At 37.0% G+C, this 22,902-nt stretch overlaps 1 protein-coding gene across 5 annotated transcripts in view; it reads right to left on the reverse strand.

Annotated features, from left to right (window-relative positions):
* LOC105492278 (TOX high mobility group box family member 3) overlaps positions 1 to 22,902 on the reverse strand; it is a 109,089-nt gene that overhangs the window by 18,059 nt on the left and 68,128 nt on the right. For 4 of the 5 annotated variants that reach the window (XM_071084527.1, XM_071084526.1, XM_071084524.1 and 1 more), the window contains exons 2-3: positions 12,217 to 12,282; positions 7,893 to 8,147 (exon numbers count right to left, since the gene is read on the reverse strand). In XM_071084527.1, coding sequence (XP_070940628.1) covers positions 7,893 to 8,147; positions 12,217 to 12,261 — 300 coding nt within the window. In that variant the 5' untranslated portion in view covers positions 12,262 to 12,282. The remainder of the gene's footprint in view (positions 1 to 7,892; positions 8,148 to 12,216; positions 12,283 to 22,902) is intronic. The other variant, XM_071084525.1, reaches the window with a different exon arrangement.

Consider the following 22,902-nt stretch of genomic DNA (forward strand, 5'->3'; position numbering starts at 1 on the left):
CAGTCCAGTGTGACTGGGCCAGGAAGAGCATGGCCGGCTATGAGGTTGGAACGGCAAGTCATGGCTATAAAGTGACAAGGTTTATTGTCTGGGTTAGGAAGTCTAGATTATTATTCACAGTGTAGAAGGCTGCCATTGGAAGTTTAAAGCATAGTATATACCTAGTGGGACTATTCATTGCAATAAATATTAACTGACCATACCTCATAGGCAACCAACCCACCTAAATCAATTGCGGACATTTCTATTTAGTTTAAATATAAATGTACAGCCTATCACCTCAATCTGTGTCTCGAAGAATACCCAAAGACTAATTTTTGCAGTCACAGAAGTTCACTCAGAATGGGTGGGCCATGGATCTCATAAAATGCTCTCACTAATAGGAGGGGCACTGCCTTCTATCTATTGGCCTGTATGATTCATGCCTGTGGTGTTCAACAAAGCCTTCTGGTTTCTGTATGTCTTGGTGTGGGTAGGGGAGTGCTTGGCTGAGGCTTGCCTCTCTCTCCACCTGATGAAAGAGGCTCTTTGTCTTTTTTAAACAGGAAAAATCCAATGAATGGATATTTTGGGTAGCAATCCCTCATTTTCTTAAATTGCCTGAAACCCAGTCTATTATTGAACATTAATCATTTGAGTGAACGGTTAAAATTTGAATAATGTTATATTAATAAGGAAACTTTAGATCACTAACATAAATGAAAAATTAAAATCACTCATGGCCAGTGGAATGTCAAATAAACACCAGGAAAAGAAAATAATACTGTTATAGTCAGTGTGGATACTGGGGCCTGCCTAAGGCTCTGGGCCTGAGCTCTGCTTTCTTTAACTTAAGAAGGCTAAAAGAAAGGTGTGAAAGACTTAACTAGCCCCAAACGGAGTCTTTCTCCTGGACTTAATCAAGATTAAAAGAGAATTGAAAGGTGAAAAACTTCCTTACTGTGTAAATCACTATGTTATAATATCGTGTTTGTACTTCATATGAAGGTATGTCTTAGGGTAGGAGGATATGAGAAGAGAATGGATGCAACTTGCTCTAATTTCCTTAAAAGAGAAAACTCTACGTATTTAAATCTTTTTCACTCATTTTTTCAGGCCGGGAGCAGTGCCACATTTATCTTTGTGCTGCACACTTAGTAGTACAGAGTTAACATACTATGGTCTTGCTTTGTTTTGTTTCTTTTTGCAAATCTAAGATACAAGCTTTCACATTGACATTTTATTTTAAACATTATACATTATTATTCTATATTACCTGTTTATACTTATTACAATGGTACTTACTTCCACTTGGGTTGATTTCATCATTAAAAATTTTTTAAATTCTAATATGCAAATATGTTCAATGCATCTTCTATCTACACTTGCACATAAATATTCTCCATAACGATCCAATATTAGGTTTTTAAAATAGAGCATAACATCCAATTAAGAAGCGACTAACCCAAATATATTAGAGTGTGACTAAATATATTTTCACTGTGCCAGTTTTTTAATCAATATGTCTGGAGAAATGAAGTAATTAAATAATTATCAGCAATAAAAATTACTTTGTATTCATAAATATCAGAGTTAACTGCAAATAGGAAATGCAGGCCAGTAATTTTATGTTCAATTATTTAGTTATGTCCTATAGCAATGTTAAAATTTTATTTCCAAATTAACAATGATCAAATAGTTACGCATAACTGCTACGTTTGTAACTCCAATGAACCCTGACACAGTCATGCCAAATGCATACCAATGATAATTACAGACCTGCGTGCCACAACCTTTATATTCATCAAAATATCTGCACTGAAATAGATCATTTTTACTTAACAACTACTCTCAGGGTTGTAATCAGACATACCTACCCATGAAAGTTTTGTAAAAAACAGTGTTCCCTAAAGTTAATTAATAGTTTATTGACAAAATAAAATTTTCAAGAGTTTATTATGAACACTTAATGGTAATTTACTCATGTACCTGTAACTGCTTTTGTTTTACCAAAGGGACAGCTCCACGCTTATTTTATTCAGTTCTAAATTGACATGTTAAAGAGCAATTCCACTTTCATAGCTGTTGATACTTTAAGCCTCCTCCCCTCCATTTTAACTTAGCAGTGTAAGTATGCTCTTAATAACAAGTAAATATCCTTTCATTCTCCTTTTATTCATTTATATATTAAACAAATGAAGTATTTATTGAGAGCCAAGTATATTCCAGGCCCAGGGATGACACCAAACAGACCCAAGGAGCATTTGCCTTCCTAGAGCTTCTATTCTGGTAAGGAGGAGACAAGTGGGAAGCAAGCAAAGGAAACCATTGCAAAGGACAACAAGGGCTGTGAATAAAAGGAACAGGGGTAATGGTACACAGAGTAATTCTCACTTCTCCAAAAAATATTTGAGCCATCATGTCAGTTTTACGTGGGAATCTGAGTGCTGTAAAAGGGTGTCTTTGCTGTCTCTGAACCATCACTAAGTACTACAGTACTTAACTATAGATGATCTATGTTAAAAAGAAGATACAGGGAAGTAAACCACGACCAGCTTTCTCATACCACTTTCCTTTAAATGTTATAAACCAAACAAGTAATCATGTATCACACTGCACAAGGGTTAATTAGGTTTAGTGTAAGTTTGGAACACAGTCCTACTTTGACAGATGATCCTCAGGTTAACTCAGCCCTAAAGACAATTCCTATCTGTTTAGAGTCAGTAGTATGCACAGGACAAGAATAAAGAATATTTATTTTAAGCCCAGTATGGTACAAGGCTCTACAAAAAAAGGCAGCTTGTAAAAGTGTCTGTGGCCTGGGTATTTTTGGCAGACAATTGTCAAGGTATAGTAATAGCTAAATTAAAGTTGGCTTTTGACAATAAGCTTCTTTCAGGCAGCAGTCAGACTGAATCTCTGTAATTCGTTGAGGGGACACTGGTAGTCAAGAAAAGAAAAAAGAAACACAAAACAATTTCACAAACAGTATAATCAAGCTCTAATGATTAAAAACAGGCCAGGTACAGTGGCTCATGCCTCTAATCACAGCACTTTGGGAGGCCAAGACAGGAAAACAGCTGGAAGCCAGGAGTTCAAGACCAGTTTGGCCAACTGACAGCAAGGCCCTGTCTCTAGAAAAAATTTTAAAAACTAGCTGGACATGGTGGCACACACTGTAGTCCCAGCTACTCAGGAAACTGAGGATCACTTGAACACAGGAGATCAAGACTGCAATGAGCTATGATCACACCACTGTACCTCAGCCTGAGTGACAGAGTGAGATCCTCTCTCTAAAAAATATGCAAAATTAAAAAAAGAAAAAGATATACAGCACTTAGTAGGTGCTCAGTAAATATTCGCTGAAGGTTAATATATGGTTTCAGTTTTTAATTTAGACTTCACGCAGATAGGTCTTATTCCATTCAATGTGTATTTTTGCCTATATAAGTTGTGACTTTTATATCGTTAATTTATAGAAAAATAGCTTTTGATCATAACTTGACCAAAGTTATTCAATCTGTAAGATAAATTCGTAAGCATTCAATTTGTATGAGAAATTGCTTGTCCCCCCATGGCTAAATAGTCATCATCCTGTGGACTTTAGCTCCGCAGCCTCTATTGACAATGGCAATGAACGCATTCATAACAATAATAAGGGCTTGTTTTAATAGAACGTTCCATGCATTAAACACATTAATGACCCATGAAATAACTGCTTTATCTGTAACACATTAAAGCAACATTGCTAAAAACAATGCATTAATTGAAAGTCTACTATTTCTCTTAACGTAAGATTTTTTGAAGTATAAAAATGGCATGAAAGTCATTTTCTTAAAAACAAATATAATAATTCAGCTTCAAAATTAGAGCCATGCCAAATGATGGTATAAAAACTTCTAAAATAAGCTTGGTAATTTTAGATGTAATATTCTGATAAATTGCCATTTTTCTATCAGAAATGATATCTGTCTGGATTATGACTTAAGAGTCTTATGAATATTTTAAAAGCTCATAATTTTCTTCTCTGCATAAGTGTCTCCTATAGGACCTTTTCCTCTCTTTTTCTCTCCCCTTTAACAGGTACGAATACTACCATACTCAAACACTTTCCTTACTTCCATCTTTTTCAATTTTCTAATACTCCATTTGATATTGCTAGAGCACCACTATAGCATTTTCTGTAAATATGTGTGATCACAATTAAATCCAAGGTAGTATCAAACAGAAAATGTCAGTCCTCTAAATATGGAAATATAATATATGAAGAAAAGTATGTGAATTATCAGTGTGTTTTATAAATTCTCTTTTGGGGGGCATACAAAATATCAGACCAGAGACAATTATTTTACTGTCTGTTTCTTAGATATCAAAGAGAATTTTGAAATTCATCAAAGCTAACCTTCTGTTATGTACAACAGGCTAAGCTGAAAAGAATGTTAACAAGTTCAATTTTCATTCAATCAGCACTACTGCTCTCTGAAATGTTTCATTGCAGGAAAGAAATAAAAATAATCTATATGGTAATTATGAGGATGAATCCCCCAGTAACTTTGAGCTACATGAAAGGTCAGTTCTATTCAAGATATTTTATCAGTCCCCTGCACATACTCCTGTCCTGTCATTTTAAATCTGAACAGCATTTTATTTTCCCATTTACAGCTACCTGCAGAATTAAGTACTTAAGCCAAATAAGAAAAAAAAAAGAAATGTTGAATGCTGGCAAAGGCTATAATAGCATAGAGATAAATCGTTCATCTGCTCTCTCTCAAGCCTCTAGGGCTGCAGATTTTTCTTCTCCTGGTGCACTGTGGGTATTCAAAACTTGTTCAACATGATTTCATTTCATTTCAGGCACTGCCTGAGAAAACTAAATTACAGAATCAATCATACAGAAGGTCAGAGTGAGACTTCATTACAAGTATTGCATGCTTGCATGAATATCTTTCATTTATGACTGACCCAATATGTCACAATAGCTGTCTAGTAAAAATAATCCACTTTCTGAAATTGATGTACTACTGATGTCAATGCTACTCAGCAGGCCGGGCAGATTATAGAGAGGTGTTAAAAAACACACACACACACAACCCTTTGGAACGCACATTGTAGATTTTTAGAATTGCAATCTTTTGTGGATTAAAACAATTTCCAGATGATCATCTGAACTGACAATAACGCTTAGAGGTGACAAATTTTTAACCGAAATATACTGTTGATTTTGACTTGCCAACCGCATCCTGTTTTAAGATACACGTATTCACGACAAGCAAATCAAGGTTGTTCTTTGAAGTCACAAATGCATCGACATTCAATTTTTCAGCAATTCGCTTTTGAATACTGGGGCATTATTTGCATATTTTGAAATGTGAATGCTAATCACTGGACTCTTTTTAATCCCCCTTTTTTGTTCCTGCCTTCTGTTTTTAAATATAATGGCATAAATTTAAGGAAGATAAACATGTTGTGCTTGTTGCCAACAATAATGCAGCTAATCAGTAATGTGACAAACTGTCACTCTTTCTAAAGGAAAACCGATGAAGCTCTGAAGAAAAGCTGGTTCAATACAACATCAACAAGCTGGCTTTTCTTCTTATATGATAGTCTTAATTCACCATGGCAATCCTTAACAGACAGCCATATTCATTTGGATAATAAAACTTCTTACTTGCACAAGGTATGAAATATCCAACACACACTCAGAAGCTGAATGCGTGATGTATAAAGTATTATTTATTATTTTTCTGGTGACCTTCCTAAGGGAAATCTCTGAGGACGCTTTTGTGGAGTGTTATGATGTAGCCAGCCAACTCAGTACCGGGAGGGAGATATAGAAGAACCTTGACATAACCAATTTTTAACCATGCCTCTGGCGATTCTGAATTCAAGTTTATAGGTGAACATGTCAGGTAGTACATAGAACAAAACCAACGACACATTGTATTCATCATAATTCTGTCCCAGTACTTTTATTTTTTCCTACATTTGTGATTTAAAACCCCATGACATTTCTTCAAGGTGAAATTCTACTAGAATTTTCAACAAGATTAGTTTGTTTCAAGCCAAAATAAATATCACTCAGGTTCAGCAAAACTTCAAAAAGGCACCAATAAATGTGATGAGGTCCATGTAAATACCATGACAACAGCCTGCACTTAGCTAAAGTACCTATACTTTTAAAAATCAATGAAATAATTCAACTGCTTTAGTGATTAGCCATACATTACAAAAGAAGCATTAAACATTGAGTCCTCTTTCCCAACACCAGTCCGTGAAAGCATTGTTCTTTAAGTGTATGTGAACATCATAATTATTTTATGATTCCATCTTTAGTTCTTTCCAATATAGTAAATTCAATTGACCATGAAATGAAATTTCATAGTCAAAATGCCTCCTTTACACTTTTTTATGGCAGCAATAACAGTTTTATAGCTTTAAGGCAAGGTAATTCATCAGATGTTTAATTTAAAGGCAGATTCTTATATTATTAATAAATATTTACCAATTTAATAAAGTACACATTTTAACATACATTTAACTATTTCTGCAACTTAAACAAGCCTCACAGAGCATCTGTGAATGACGGTGAACCCTGGCAAACTTCCTTGGTGACTAAACACACCCATTTTATTTTTATTATTTTCTTAGCAAAACACTGCAAGCCTGGCTGTGGAGAAACAGAGAATAGAACCCTCCATTCCACTGTCAAAGGTAAAAAATATAAGAAAGTCCCCAGGAAACAATTATTTGTGATGTCGAGTAATGTTTATGAATACTTAATGACTATTTCCTGACTGTTCACTGAATTCTTTTCTGACAACAGCAAAAAAAGTACAAAATAAAAACCCCGATGTTCAGCTCAAACACAAAAGATCACAGGCAAAGAAAATTATGTTACTGCAATCCTATTTGGGAAAGTAATCTTATATTTCAGAGAGCACATTGAATCTTTGCACCACTAATCCACTACATATTTTGCAATCATATGTTGTTATCTAGAGAATTAACAATGAAACCAATAAACATCACTGGCACGGTCCTAATGTGCAGAGAAATATGTAAACAAGCAAGAGGATTTGCTTTTTGTTTTACCAACACATCTGTTTCTTTTTATCAGGGTTTTTTTAAAAAGCCCTATAAACTATTAATCTTGTTTTAAAAATGTCGACTTAGTACCTCACCTAGATAGACACAAATGCATTATATGCTATGATGGAAAAAAAAAGAAAAATCCCAGCAGAAGAGTTTAAAATACTTAAGCAGATTTACTCTAGTGATTGCTGACTATAATTGCACACTAAGAAAAATAGAACCAAAATTATTGCATTAGTTATCTTGGCTCTCTGGAGTGCCTTATTCGATGTTTATGACAATAAACAACACAATTAGGTGTATTTCACACAATCGCTTGTTCTATATTTTTCTCTGCTGGGTATAAGCAATTATACTTTTTCCCTTTTTTGGTATCTCAGTTTGGTATTTCATTTGCAGTAAGAGTAAATCATGTATCGTAAGCATTATAATTCTAAAAATTCAAAAGACCTAGGCACCTGATAAGGACTTCCATTTCTAAAATCTTGCCTGGGCAAACTTTCAATGCAAACACACCTTTGTGTTAAACCAACAGCAAGGCAAGATTGGCTACTTCCAGACCAATGAATTGGACTTTAAAAAAAAAAATCATTTTAAATCACCAGAATCTTTTTGGATCATCTTCTTTTTGGTTACTGGCAACCAACCCAATACCCTTTTGTTCAATACCAGGCAGCGATCCAGTACCTGCATGTAAATAGCACTGGGATCAATCCACTAGGAACAGGCAAGAGCACGTTTCAGAACATGGACTCTCAGATCTTTACCATGATTTGTGCAAATGATTAAAAAATAATTTAAGTAATAAATGTGGGGCCTACCATATGTAACCCACTGCTATGAAGTACGCCATCTTGTTCCACGAGATTTCTTGAGATTGTAATGGAAGGGAGATCCAGGCTTTGAGGGGGAAACTGGGGTGTGAATTCACTTCCCTGGGAAGGCAATGGATCGCTGAGGGCTTGAAAGGGTAGCAGTACATCCGGCATGCCTAGGGCAGGGTCTGACTCCGGAGGAGGCGTGATTGGTGGAATTTCGAATTCCTCGTCCCCAAGGCTTGGTGTATGGAATGTCTGCTAAAAGGAAACAAAATATAGATATCTTCATATTCTGTTCCTATATCTTATTCCTCCTGGGAGGGAAAGAGAAAGACATTGCATGAAAACACTACATACATATCTAAGCCAAATATTTATTTCTCAAATGAAAACATCTTAAACACAGATTTCCATATATAAAGTTTTGCTGATCATTCTGATTAAAGATTTAAGTCTCATTATCATATGGTTTTAATGGAGTATCACTATTAACAGTTTTTTAATGCCTACTTAATTAGCAACATCTGTCTTTGTTGTTAGTTGGAGCATATAACAAATTGCTACTTTATTGATATGTTAGTGAAACAGCTCAAACCGCTGACACTATGCACATGCTTTATAAAATGCTGATGATTTTGTGGCATGCGCGCGCGTGCGCACACACACACACACACACACACACACATTAATCCAGAAGTGAACATTACATATATTTACTTTCTGCCACAACATATAAAACAAGTAATATTAAATTTGTGGTCTGCTTTTTTAATTTCCTCATTGGTATATTCCCAAGTGCAGTGACTACTTCTATGGAAATTGTTACTATGTGTAATACAATGTTTTATATAGGGATTATCACAGCTCATATTAAAAGATGCCAGCGCTTTTATTTAAACTATAAGGAGGGTTATTTTCTTTTACATGAACATTTTAATATGCATTTATCTGAACATTTTCTACCAGTCTTCTACATTTTAAAGATGATCTAGAAAGCATAGAGCTATATTGATATAGAAATACTAATTAGATTTGATGCTGCTCACCTACTTAGACAAGTATTATATCTCAAGACCTAAATAAGTCTTAATGCATTGTTTTTCTTCACTGGTACTGAGATTCTTAAAGGCAGTGTTTTAAAATAGGGCCTTGTGATATAAATCAGGGTTGCTCTACCCAACCACACTAACCATTTTGGGGGGCATTTTTTTTGGCGAGAGGTTCTGAGGGAGTGGCAAGGTCTAGGTTTTTGGGTTTTTTTGTTTCTTTTTCTTTTTCTCTATTTTTTTCTTTTTTTTTTTTTCTTTGGTCAGGTGAAGGGTTTGGGGGACTACTCGTATTTTTTATTCCTAGCTCAGAGGGTCAAATTTATAGTTCACTTATTATTAATAGTATTTGAAAGAATGAACTGGTGCAAGATAATTTGAGTCTGCTATTAACAGTTAAGAGGACTAATTAAGTGCTGAAAATCATCATTCTTCAAGCTATCAATCATGATATAACGTAATGACCACTTGAGAGAAAAGAAAAACTCAAGAAAAAAAAAAGCAACAAAACACATTTCTTACATATAGAACCTGTCAAATGTTATTTGTATCTCACCAGAAAAAAAGAGGTCACGAGCTATGGCAGTCTATGGTAGGACAACTGAACATCTTGAGGTTCTTAGCAGGCTCAATATATGCAAAACATCATAGCAGAATAATACATTGGAATGCTAGACTAAAATATTGGATTTTCTGACACATGCATTCTAATAATGACCCCAAAAGCTGGCAGTTTCTAACTGTGGAACCCCTAGTTCCCAAACACAAAGGGATGAATTGGCCACAAACGTGGTTGGCTAATGAACATAACCCTATGGTTGCATTTGCCGTTATTTTGGCACTAATGTGGTCTAGTAACAGATGCAACTGTAATTTGTGACTCATTTGCTACCCCATTACTGCTTAATGAAATCTAACATATCACATTAACAATACGGATAAACACTCATTCTTGATATGTGGCATTTGGCTGTTTTCATTACCACTGTAATTAACACTTGAAATATTATTTCAATAAATATTTAAAGTACTTTAAAAATGGTCAGGGTAATCATGACACAGACAGAAAACATAAAGCAAATGTGTGAATTTCAAACTCAAGAGTATCCTAGTCCCTGTAGTGTTATCTACAGGACAATATCCATGAGAAGGGAATTGGTTTCAGGCACAATTTAGACTTTACAGCATGCAAACCTAAAGTCTTCCTGAATTAGTTTACACTCATTAAAATGTTAAAAAAAAAAAAACAAGTAAATTTACTTTTAATGCAGTGACTGGGAAATTAGGCACATGCTATAATGTAGCATTAACATTTACTTGGGCTTTTTTGTTCAAGAAAAGATGTAAAGAAAAATCATTACATAAGATTACTTCCAAAACTAACATAAAACATGTCTATGCTAAGCAGTCACAATTAGGCAATTAGGAAGGTTTTTATTTTTGTTAAGGAACAGAGAGAGATGTCATATGCAATATGTCCCTATGGTGTAATTTTTTTAACGACAAATTAATTTCAATTTAGGATATTACAATATCCTAACCTAATATAATAATCCAATGAAATAACCAAGAAAACATTAAAATGTTAAACTACCTTTAATGACAGATAATATATTAAAGTTAAGCTTTCCTTAGAGAAAAAAGGAATCCAAAATGCTGGATATCTAAGATTATAAAAAAAATAACCATACATGGCATCAACAACAACAACAAAAAGACACACTGACTTTGGTAACTGTGCCATCTGACCAATATTAGATTAATCATTTAGAGTTTATGCGATTTTTTTTACAGATATTGACTTTTCAATGTTTACCTTGAACATGTTAAAGTAGTATGTACATGGTTAAATACCATCTGTACTGAAATGTTCAAAACATTTGTTCCTTTTGATAAAAATGCAAATCTGGAGAACTGTTGTATCAACATATAACAGCCAATGTCTGACACGGTGAATTATCACAGCTGGAATTAAATTGTCTCTGAACAGCTGCTGGCAGTAGAGCTTTCATCAATGTTTGATTCAAATGTAGGGAAAAAAAATCCTACAGAATGAAACATCATGTTGTCCTTACAGATGGGGTTTGTGTTCATTATCACAAACAACACAGCAGCCAGTGCCAAACAATATTCCCTTATCTAAGCTGTCTTCTTGGTTAGAGAGATGATGGTCACTATAAAAATGATTAATCTAGGAATACCCTTAATTCTTGATTCCCCATTTATTCTAATAATTTCTCAAAGTTAATTTCTTTCATAACGCTTGCCTCCCTTTACCAAGATCATTTATGAAGCCATTATTATTTTCATTCTCTGGGGTCAAGCTAGTTCCGTTTCCTGTATTTGAATGTATCTGGAAAATGAGGACTTTTTATTACATGAACCGCAAGAGGAAATGTTCCATTTGGGTCAATTTCACTTCTGTTTGTTCTTGTTCTAAAATCTTAAATCTCACACAGTCTACCATTTTTAGGAAACCATTTTTTATCTAATCAAGATTGAGGTTTTTCTGGAGGGCAGGCCAATGAGACCAAACAGCAGTCCAAAATCAATAATAGGAAATGCAGTAAAAACAGCAGCAAGAAGACGATGCTTGTTTCATCTGCACCCGTAAACTGAAGACAGACCCAGAGACAATGAGGTGCTGCATTTAGATTCCATCACCCAGTTTCCAAAGCTGCAACCAAGTCTTGGAGCATGCCAGCCACTCATTCATTCATTCAATAAATATTTATTGAGCACCTACTACTGCCACGCACTGTAACAGGCTGTGGGGATCTAGCAGCAAATTACAACTCTCATTTCACATCACCCCAAGCCCCAAGAAACTATAATACTCTTCTGTCACATGGTTTCCCAAACCATGGCAACTTAATGACAGTTAATTATCCCTAGATATATTCGAAGGTAAAACAGTTTCCATTAAAAGTCACTTCTAGCCTGGTTTCTAAAAAGGTAACCACTTATCTGCTTAGATACCAACACTGCATGTGTGTGTGTGTTTTAACATACATTCTTATATATTTATTTTTTGTTTGCATTTTTTTAAAATTCAAAAGATTTGTATGAAGTTACTATCATTAGTAACAGTCTACAGAAAAGTGATAAAAGACTTATCAGGTTTTCTTTTCCAATAAGCTTTTCTCGTTTCTCCTCCAAAGTCGTTACCTTGTGCCACATAAGAGAGAGAGAAATTTGATACTTTGTTTTTCCCTCCAAGCCTATTAAATTATCTCAATAACACAAAAAACAGGAACAAACACATTAAGATAGTCACCTACCTCACTGGCAGTGAAGAACGCATTGTTCGCCTCAGCCATATTCATATAGTTATTATTATTTCCAAACTGAAAGAAAACAGATTGTTTGATGTTAATATGGGGCATAATAAAGCATTCTGGCTGTGATTTGGAAAGAATGCTGGTGTTGCTAAATAAAAGAGGGTTTTATCAGCCCAAATGCGAAACATGACAAAGGTTTCAAGGCACTATGCTGTACTGTCAGCTGGTTCCCTCAAAAAATAAAGCACAGAGTTAAACTAACTCAATAACTCTATAAAATAGTTTTGTTTCTCATCAAGACTAACTGTGAAGGGAGAGGATTACAAACATTAAGCCAACTGGTCACCAGCGTGTGTTGTTTATTGACCTGGCATTTGTGAGAGGTGAGAGGGAAAAGAGTTTCCAAGAAAATCACCTTGACACATTTTAAAAGCACGTAAGGATTTTATAGCTTACTTTTCAAGAACAGATGTCACAAGTGTGGGTAGGTTAAAATGTGAATTAAAGGGAATAAAATTCAATTCCCAGGACTCAAATTCTATTTTCTAGTGAATGGGGTGTGGCATGAATATAAATAAATTATAAGTCTAAAGAATATTTTTAAAATCTCCAAACAGAGCTTAGAGCGATATCTATATCCATCAGAGTTGCTGAAAACAGTGATATTTAATCTCTCAATGTAACATTAAGTGCAAAGAGGTTTAAAAATAAGCAGGATCTTATGAACACAGCAATTTTTACTTCATTCCCTAACACAATGGGCCATTCATATCATCACAAATAAGACCGTATCAGCATTTCAGACTTAAGCTCTTTACTTCTAGGGACCTGTTATCAAAATGTAAAACTTGGATTTTGGCAGAAATGTGTTTTCAGGTTCGAATGGTCTAAATCGGCACATTTTGTTGCTTTAAACATTCTGTTATCAGTCTGGCAATATGGAAAGGCTCTGTGATCATAATAATCTAGAGCTATATTATTTTCATGATTTTTAACTGGTGAAAGAATGTCCTTTTTATAAAGTTTATTATTTCCTTCCTTTAATACATCAAATAAAACATAGGTTTGGTCTCCAAAGGTTGAAATATATATATATCTATTCTCTAATATAAATAAAGCTAGTAATTATTTAAAGATACCATTTTCCCAAGGAGAGTGAGAGATGGGTGGATGGAGATAAATGGGTAGGTACATAGATAGATACACAGATAAATATAGAGAATACATAGAATATGGAGAGAGACACATAGATATGGAAGACTCATATAATCCTCTTCCTCAATAAACTAACACTTACTTCTTGGGGGCTCTCAATCCCTGACTCCTAAGGACTTGCACCCAGAAGCAGGATTGGCATGCTACACTTCATCATGTCAGGGATCTGAGAACTAAGCAGGATTTATACGAAAGACTCTAATGGTTCCAGAGTATCCCACAACAGCCAACACACCGAAATACACATACAATGAGCCATCCAAAAAGCTCTCACCGAGCACTCAGCTTCATTTAGGTAAACATCTTTATAAAGATTTCTGAAAGATGAATTGGCGCTTAAGAAAGACTTTTATCTGGTTTCTCTGAAGGCATGTGATATCAAAAACATGTGCATGGCTGCACATGGGCACACGCACACTCACACACATATTTTCCCTTGTTTTCCTACAATGTTAAATACATGCAAGAAAAAGTATTATATTTTAAGTATTTTATTTTCTATCATGAAATTTTTGATGAATGAATGATGCTAGAGTTAAAATCTCAGGTCTCCATGTAAATGTTCCTTTTGGATATTTATGAGAACCTGGGCTCGAGATGAGTATTCTGTGCACCAGTCCTGGCCCCTCCAAACCACCTAACAGCCTATATCACAACTTCAACGTTATTTAAATGTAGGTTTTGTTGGGGAATTAGAAATCCATTTAAAGCAAACAGCTCATTATCAGAGAGTATTTTTTTTTAAGATTAAACTTACTTATTATCTAGTAGCACCTAAAACAACAAAGAAAAATAAAATGGCTATTAAACTAAAGGCCTAAACAATTGAAAAAACAAATTAAGCTTAGAGTGAAATAAGAACTGGGTTAGAAATCCTCTTCTGAACAGTTAGTATGCGAATGTAATTACTGAAGAAACTACAGCTAATCAGCTGTGAATTGTATCCATTAATTAGTATTTGCCCTGGAGAAATGAGAAAAATCAGTAACAACGCTGGCACCGCGGCGCACACTGATGAGCGGTGCAGGCCACACGACGTTTAGTCAAGCAGGTGGCTCCAGTGGTCCAGGTAATTTGAAAAGCTCTCACCTGAAGTACTGAGCTAGAATTACAAAGCACTCTTTGCATATCTTTTGTATCTATAGAAGGCCTTAATTAATGGCTTTTAATTTGGAGACACTTGCGGATCAGGCGGGAACAGTTACAAATCATTTCAAATAGAAGTAAAGGTTTCTATTCTGTATTGGGTAAAACAGCCACTCTACAAAGGGGTTTTAAATATTGACTTGTTGCAGGCAATTGTCTTTCTCCTGTGCAGGTACCCGGGATCCTAGTTCAGTGTAGCAAGGTAGTTGGATAATATACAGGACACCCAGTTAAATTTATCAAATAAACAGCAAATTTGCTTTAGTATAAGTATATCCCACACACTATTTGGGGTATACTTATATTAAAAGAACTATTTTTTATCTAAGATTCAAATTTAATTGGGTGCTGTGTATTTTTATTTGGTAAATCTGGCCACCCTACCGTGGTGGTTAAACTAATCAGAATGAAAGGGTGGCATTTTCATTTGATTACCTTACCTAGTAATGCTAGCTTGATCTTATTTGTTTTATTTTAAAATGTGACCTATGAATCCTGCTTTAGTCATTTGGTGTAAGAACAGATCTGATTCTGAGAGAAAAAGTGCTCCTTTGGGGCAGGTCTCTAATATAATGACCTCAGAACAATTAACTTTAAGTGAATTGTGTACAATTAAATTTACTTTATGTTCTAAGAGACAGTGACATCAGTAAACACATTATAGTACAAAAACCCTGTAGGTCCATGGGGAAGGGGCCTTAACTGTGTTCACTGACATCTCCCCCAGAACTAACAATGCCTGGAATATTACAAGCACTCTAGTATTTGTTGAAGGGAGAGAGGGAGAAAGGTGGATCACACATAAACTTCAATGCCTCCTAATTGCCCATCCTAACTGAAGTCATTTTCACTTACTTTTTAAAGATAATAGTAATAAGTATTCAGCCCAGTGACACCCTCTACATACTTTATTTCATTTAGTTTTCCAAACTGGGACTAACTGTAATCTATTTTCCCAATACCCAGTAAGATAATTATCATCCCTCTTTTATAGATCAGAAGACTGAAGCTTCTAGGGCTCAAGTAACTTGCTCAAGGTTATAGATTCAGCCACAGAAGTCTGGCCTCCTCCCTACCTCATGATCTCTATCACTTCCATTCCAGTATCCGTGAAAGCTTGAATATTTCACTCAGTGATCAATTCAGTTTTACTTTTTTATCTATTTTACTCAAAGCTAGAATTTCCCAGAGGTACCCAAGTCTAGTAAAATGCTCCTCAAGAAATCGTTCCATGGTCCAGTAAGTTTGGGAAAGGCTGACTTCTCTTCGATGAGTCACAATGCTTGCTATAAAGTTAAAGGCTCTGAGAAGTCCTGCAGTTCCTTCATCCAACAAATATTTATGTGCCTATTATGTACAAGGGGCTGTGCTAGGCACTGGAGGCAATATGATGGAAAAGATGACAAGGTTTCTACTTGGATGAAGCTTACATTTTTCTTTAAGGGGGAGACAGGAAACAAACAACAAGCTGTGGATCACTTCCTTTTGTTTCCCCTGTAATATCCTGCGAAACCACAGTTTGGGAAGGCTTGTTCTAAGCCCTTTATTGACAATATTATTTTATTTTCCCTGAATCTTTCTTAGGAAAGCTAATATCCTAATTTTATACCATGGTAAAATGTATTTGTTTTATTAATAGGAATCAACTAAATACGAATTTTTAATTATTCATTCTAAGTCACCTTAACTTGGTCTATTTCTAAACTTTCTAGCTCATAACCCTCCACTGATGTTCCCTCAAAGATCCCCTACTCAACCATACACGGGGCCATCTATGCAATTTCAAGAGTCAAAACAAAATATTCTAAATAAACTAAATGAATATCAGGTGAAGTAGTTAATTGTTCTAAAGGTCATATACAAACATTATTAAAGAAATCAGCCAATTCCAACTGTTTTAAAGACACATAAATGGTCACTGGGAATCAGGGGCATTTGGCATTTATGAGGCACACTCGTGGTGATAGGTCCTCTTCCTTGCTGATAGGCTATAATAGATGTGATCCCCAAAGATAGAGTCCCCAAAGATATCATTATAAAGCAGAACTAAATTACTCTGTGTTGAACTTCTGTATCTTAATAATTTCATAAAATAACATCTTCATTATACTTGGAGGTAGACTTGCTTTTGCTGCTTGATGAGTAATTATAGCTTGGGCAAATACAATTTATGAAGGATGTCAATTAAAAAGGAGCACCATAGGATTTTTTAGAAACTTATTAAGGACCATCGTGTTCATGGCCTGTTTGACCATGTGAAGTGCCAAAGTAAATTAATGCAGATTGTTAAGTCTAGCTAGTCCAGCAAAGGAGCCGGAAGAAAGTGGAACAGCCCAGACAAAAACCCATCTGTAATCACAAGACGAATACTTCAGCTTGATGCGTCCATACAACATCATTTTCACTGAAATTATTTTGACACCCATGTGAAGAATTGTATAGGCTTCTAATAAAGCAGCATTAACTACAGGGTCTCAAACAGCTAAATGGCACAAACTTAATCCTAAACAAAAAAAGATAATCCTTCGAATTCTCTTTTCTTTTTCTCCCATTAGATTTGTTAGCAGACACCATCCAATTTGATGCCTCACTATGGACATCTGTCAAGTCACTTACACAAATGAACTGTGCCATGATGGATCAAGTGTGCCAAGCATGGTCACATGCTGGCAGAGGCAGGACTGCAAAGTCCACACACACGTGAAGGCTCGGTTAACTACCCCCTGGAAGAGAACTTAGGAGAGATGATCAAGGTTCAACCATTTTCAGCATTAGTAATCTGTTTCAAGACATAAAGCCCAAAGGAGTGAAAACAAGCCAATACAGCAGATGACAATGAATACTGATGATTATCGCGGATGGGTCTGGAGTACCACATTAGGAAGCAAAGTGTGACTTTGTGACTAAAGACCATCGACACCAAAGGTTGGGGGTTCAACTATACTCTAGAAACAAAACATTGCAAACAATAGGCTGTGGGGTATAATATAGGAATCTATATATAATTATATATAGATATGTATACACACAAGCATATATGCACACAATTCTGCTAATTATGTATATACAATTACATAGATTTACACACACACACATACATATAATTACACACACATGTCCACATGATAAAACTCCTAGATGAGGATCCCCTGAGCCCCACACTCATACATCCAACTGTCTACAGCACTTCCAATTGGAAGTCAGTAGGCATCTTAGACCTATGTCCAAAACTGAACTCCTCATCTCCTCAAAGCCTGCTCCACCCAGTCTTTGATGGGGAAATGACACACTTCTGGTGACTCAGGCCAAATATCATTCTTGAATCCTCTCTCCCTATCTCCCTTCCTTCATCCAATCATCAGGAGATTCTGTTGGCTTATCTTTCCAACTGTACCCAAAATGGGCCATGTGTGCCTGCCTCTCAGGGTCCACTCAGGCCTAAGCCATCCATTCCCTCCTGGACCTCTGCAACTACCTTCCCAGCAAGTCCCTCTGGTTCTACCATACTCCCCAACAGACTACCCTCAACACAGAGACAAAGAGGCCCTTCGAAAATCTAAGTTTAGCCTGGGTAAAATAGTGAGACCCTATCTCTACTAAAAAAAAATTAGCTGGGCATGATGGCATACATCTGTAGTTCCAGCTACACAAGAGGCTGAAATGGGAGAATCGCTTGGACCCAGGACTTTGAGGCTGCAATAAGCTATGACTATGCTACTGCACTCTAGCCAGGGTGACAAAGTGAGATGCTGTTTCAAAAAAAAAAGAAGGAGGAAAAGAAAGAGGAAAGGAAGAAAATGAAGGAAATGAAGAAAGAAGGGAAGGAGACAGGGACAGAGGAAAAGAAAGAGAAAGTAAGGACAGAGGGAAGGAAGAAAAGAACGAAGGAAGGAGGGAAGGAAGGAGGGGAGGGAGGGAGGGAGGAAATCTCACTCAGACCATGTCACTCTTCTGCTCAAAACTCACCGGTGGCTTCTGATTCATTCGGGGGAGATGCCCAATCCTTACAATTGCCCCTTTCTTCTTACCTTTTGGCCATCATCCTTCCCCTTGCTCACACTCCTCTAGCCTACTGGCTTCCTATTGTTCCTTCACCACCCCAGACATGTTCTCACCCCAGGGCCTTTGCACTGGCTGTTTCTTCTGTCCAGACTATTGTCCCCTTAAATGTTCCCAAGGCTCGTTCTACTCCCTGCCTTTGGAGTCCTTTCTGAGATGTCACCTTCTCTCTGACTACTCTCCTCCACCCCCAACGCTCTCTATCCCTCTTCCCCAAGTCTACTTTTTCCATGAATAGTTTTCAACATCAAATAATATCATTACTGCCTTTCTCCTCTCCCACTAGAATATAAATTCAATAAAGATAAAAATGTTTTGTCTGTCTTTTACACTGATGTCCCAGTAAGAAGAAGAGTGTTTGGTAAATAGCAGGTGTCCAATAGGCACAAATGAATTTCTGGGTGCGAAATAATGATACTGAGAACTGCCGTCCAAGCCCATCCAGACACAGTACTTGAAATCCAAGTGAAGACAAGATGTCCAGCAGCCACCACCACTAGTCACTCCCCAAACTACATCTATGGGGAAAACATGGTAACATTAAGTCTTGTGTGTTATAATAAAAGTCCTATTTTGAACCCTAGAACCATCTGCCTAGAAAAAGGCTTTATTCTAGAGAATGCACTAACCTTTTTATAGAGCCCTAGGTGGATGGGGGTTGGGTGATAGGGATAGGTGCCTTCGGTGGCTGAGCACAAACTGCAATGAACAACACAGATTCTGGCCTGCAGGCAAAATGCTGAGAGAAGAGAGAACCAACAGTGTAATGTCAATGGGGGCAAGGATTCAAGTGTTAGATTTGACAGCTAATTTTTTTTCTAATTTAAAATTTCCTCTTCTAAAAACAATTGCTTTCTATTATAGGTCAGGGTTTCTCCAAGTGTTGTGCTAAGGACCACAGAACAACCAGATGGCCGTTAAAAATGCACATTACCCGCTCCCCACTCTGGATTTACCGTAGCAGAAGCTCTAGGCGGTGGGACCCTAATATATGTATTTTTAACCAGCTTCAAAGGAACTCCGAAGCACTCTAATATTTGAGAACGACTAGCCTTGTTCATTTTAGACTAATGTGGAAATTCCTTTTTTTAAAATAAACGTTTCTACACATCTCACAGAAATGCTGATAGAGCACAAGCTGTTTTGTTTATAGCAATGAAGGCTTGGCACGCATATTTACAATCTCCTCTCACTTTCCTGGATGACAGGGACATGCAACCATTTGTGAGGTGACCATCCAGCCCTTCTACCCATATCACCAGGAGGAAGGATGGGAACATCCAAACTTGGATCAAGTAGGAACACAAGTTCCACTGTTGGATTCTTCAACAAGTTCTGTGGACCCACACAAGTAACAACAATGCCTAAACATATGGACTCTGCTCAAACACGGAGGCCTTGGGATTTTCATGATCTGGACACATTTGAGTCTGTGAATCGCATAACCATCTGGACTAGTTAAAAGTGGCAAGAAAGAAAAAACACCCTCTCAAACCCAACTGCACTTGTTTAATATCAGGAAAACAAATACAAGTAGTAGTGGATACTAAGGTTCCAGAATTAAGGGGGCTTTTTTGTTTTGTTTTTGGGGAGTTTTTTGTTGCTTTTTTTTTTTTAAGCAAAAATGGGGCCATCTTTGAGATTGGCCAAGCAACCAATCATCACCAATATTAGGAGAACAGGAAGAGAAGGCCTCTGATCTCTGGTTTTCTTCAAATACACACCCACAAAAAAAGCCAGTGGTAACACACATGCTGCCAAGTGACTACACCTTTTGTGTTAATTCCAGTTTGTCTTCCTCCCTTCTCCCCGAAAGCCTTACCAACACTTAACTGAGTCCCTATTAAATGCTACTTAATAGGATATATTTAGTGGAATATATTATCTACTTCTCTGTAGATGCAGAGAAGGGGAAGATATGATTATTGATTTTAAGGGATGAAAACTCAATTGGGGTGATGAGACAAAAAAAATGTATCAAGCTAAGGGCCAACTCAGTGACAAGAGGCTTGCAAATCTAGGAGGAGGAGTCAAAAAGGAACGGCCTTTCAGAGGAACAAGATGTTTTTCAATATATAATTTCAACTTTCCTTTTAGATTCAGGGAGTAGATGTACATGTTTGTTACATGGGTATATTGCATGATGCTGAGGTTTGGGATATGAATGATCCCGTCATCTAGGTACCGAGCGTAGTATCCAATAGTTAGGAACAAGTCTTTAACCAAGAAAGAAGGCAGACAGAGGGGCAATCCCAGGCAAAAAGGAGGGAGTGAGTGAAGCCTCAGACCTACTTGTACACAGCCTGTGTTCAAAGAACAAAGCAGAGAGCAATTTGGCTACAGGAGAAAGGGAAGAAAGCTGGAGGAGATAGTAGGAAGCCAGGCTCTGGTGGGCCTTGAAGGCTCACCTAAATATTTTTAAATATATTAAATAGGAAAGTTCACAAAGGATTTTGTTAGAGGAAGGAGGCAGAGAGAGAGAGAGAGAGAGAGAGAGAGAGATGTAAAGCCCACACCTGAGCTTATCAACAGTGTGAGATGCACAAGAGTAGTATTAAGAAAGGCTGGTGCCAAGGAGACCAGTGAAGAAAACTTCAAGGCTGGCAGAAGGTTGAAAGTGTCTAGACTGGGCAGAGGCGACAGTAGGAAGAACAAAATTCAGAGAGCACTTTACCAGGAGTCAGACTAACTTTGAATTCCAATCCTAGTACCAAACTAGTTGTGGGATGGCAGGCAAGCTGTCTCACTTGTTTTAAGAACAAGTTCAGCTTCCAGCTGAGCTACTTGCTTGCTGTCAGTGTGTACAAGCTGTTTACTCTCCATGTGTTTCAATTTTCCCATCAATAAAACAGGGAAAAGAACAGTATTTGCCACATCACAGGGGTTTTGAGGATTAAATGGGTAAGTGCAAATAACGTCACCTTTCCTTTTTCAAAATGTTTTAAATTTTTTAAGAGACAGAGTCTTGCTCTGTTGCCCAGGATAGAGTGCAGTGGTGCTATCATAGTTCACTGTAGCCTCAAACTCCTAGGCTCAAATGATCCTCCCACTTAAGCCTCCCAAGTCACTTGGATTACAGGCATGTGCCACCATGCCAGGCTTAAAGTCACCTTTTGTATCTATACTAATGGCCGGGTGACATTTCAACGAGTTTTGAAGAAACCAACAGAAACCAAGCATATCTGTTTTACAAACTGCTGTAGCTTATACAATAGTGCAAGAGAATTTTACTATTTAGAGAACTCCAACGGCTTCCCAAAGGCACTTAGAGTAAAATTCAAACTTCTTGCCATGGGCTACAAGTCCCCATATCATCTGGGTGCTGGCTGCTTCTCCAAACTCCCTCCTAAGACAGCAGCTCCCACCCACTAAGCTCCAGAAACACTGTACTGCCTGGTCCTCAGTTCTTTCTCTGGGCCACTCATTGCACCTGCTGTTCTTGCCTGGGCTGCTCTCCCTTATATCCCTACTTTATGTAGGTCTCTGCTCAGTGTTCACTCCTCAGGGAGTCCTCCCAGGTCAGCTTAGCTAAAATGACCTGTACATGCCCTCCTCGCCCCTTGCCCATTCTCTTCCTTTATATCTCATCAGAGATACAGAGTCACTCATCACTGACTAATGTACTAGATTTATTTGTCCATTTACTATTTCTCTCCATTCTGGAATAGACAGTCCATTTGTCTAGTTCAATGCTGTTTCCTTGGAAGAGTATCTGGGCCACAGGAGCTGCTCAGTATGTTTCTGTTGAATGCGTAAATGAGTGAGCCAGAATCATCCAAATTCAAAGCCCAGCTCTACCACTTACAAGCTGAGTATCATCAGGTAAGTTGCTTTATGTTACATTTCTGAACTTCTGTTTCCTCATTTCTAAGGAGGAAAGGATAGAACTACATGGGACTGGGCTTTGCAAGAAGAAGGGAGACAAAATAAACTCCAAGCAAAGGATCTCATACAGAGAGGCACTTGATAAATGTCAGAGTTGGAAATGAGAATCCTGGGAAGACAGGAGTTCAATGATCTGGGGAAAATGAATGGGTCATTGAAACATTTTGTATAGCATTTATTAAGTGCCTACAGTATAAAAGATACAATGGTAAATATTGGGCTAAAAACAAGACCCAGTTTCTACCCAAGAACAGCTCTAATAGAAAAAACAGATATGACTCCCCATGACATGGAGGAGATATTTGAAGTACTGCCTCTGGAAAGTCAGCAGAAGTTTTCAATAAGAGGAGCCATTGGAGTGGGGTCTTGAAGGATGTGTAG

The sequence above is a fragment of the Macaca nemestrina genome, chromosome 18 (assembly GCF_043159975.1).
Source record: "Macaca nemestrina isolate mMacNem1 chromosome 18, mMacNem.hap1, whole genome shotgun sequence".
In the NCBI taxonomy this organism is placed as follows: Eukaryota; Metazoa; Chordata; class Mammalia; order Primates; family Cercopithecidae; genus Macaca; species Macaca nemestrina.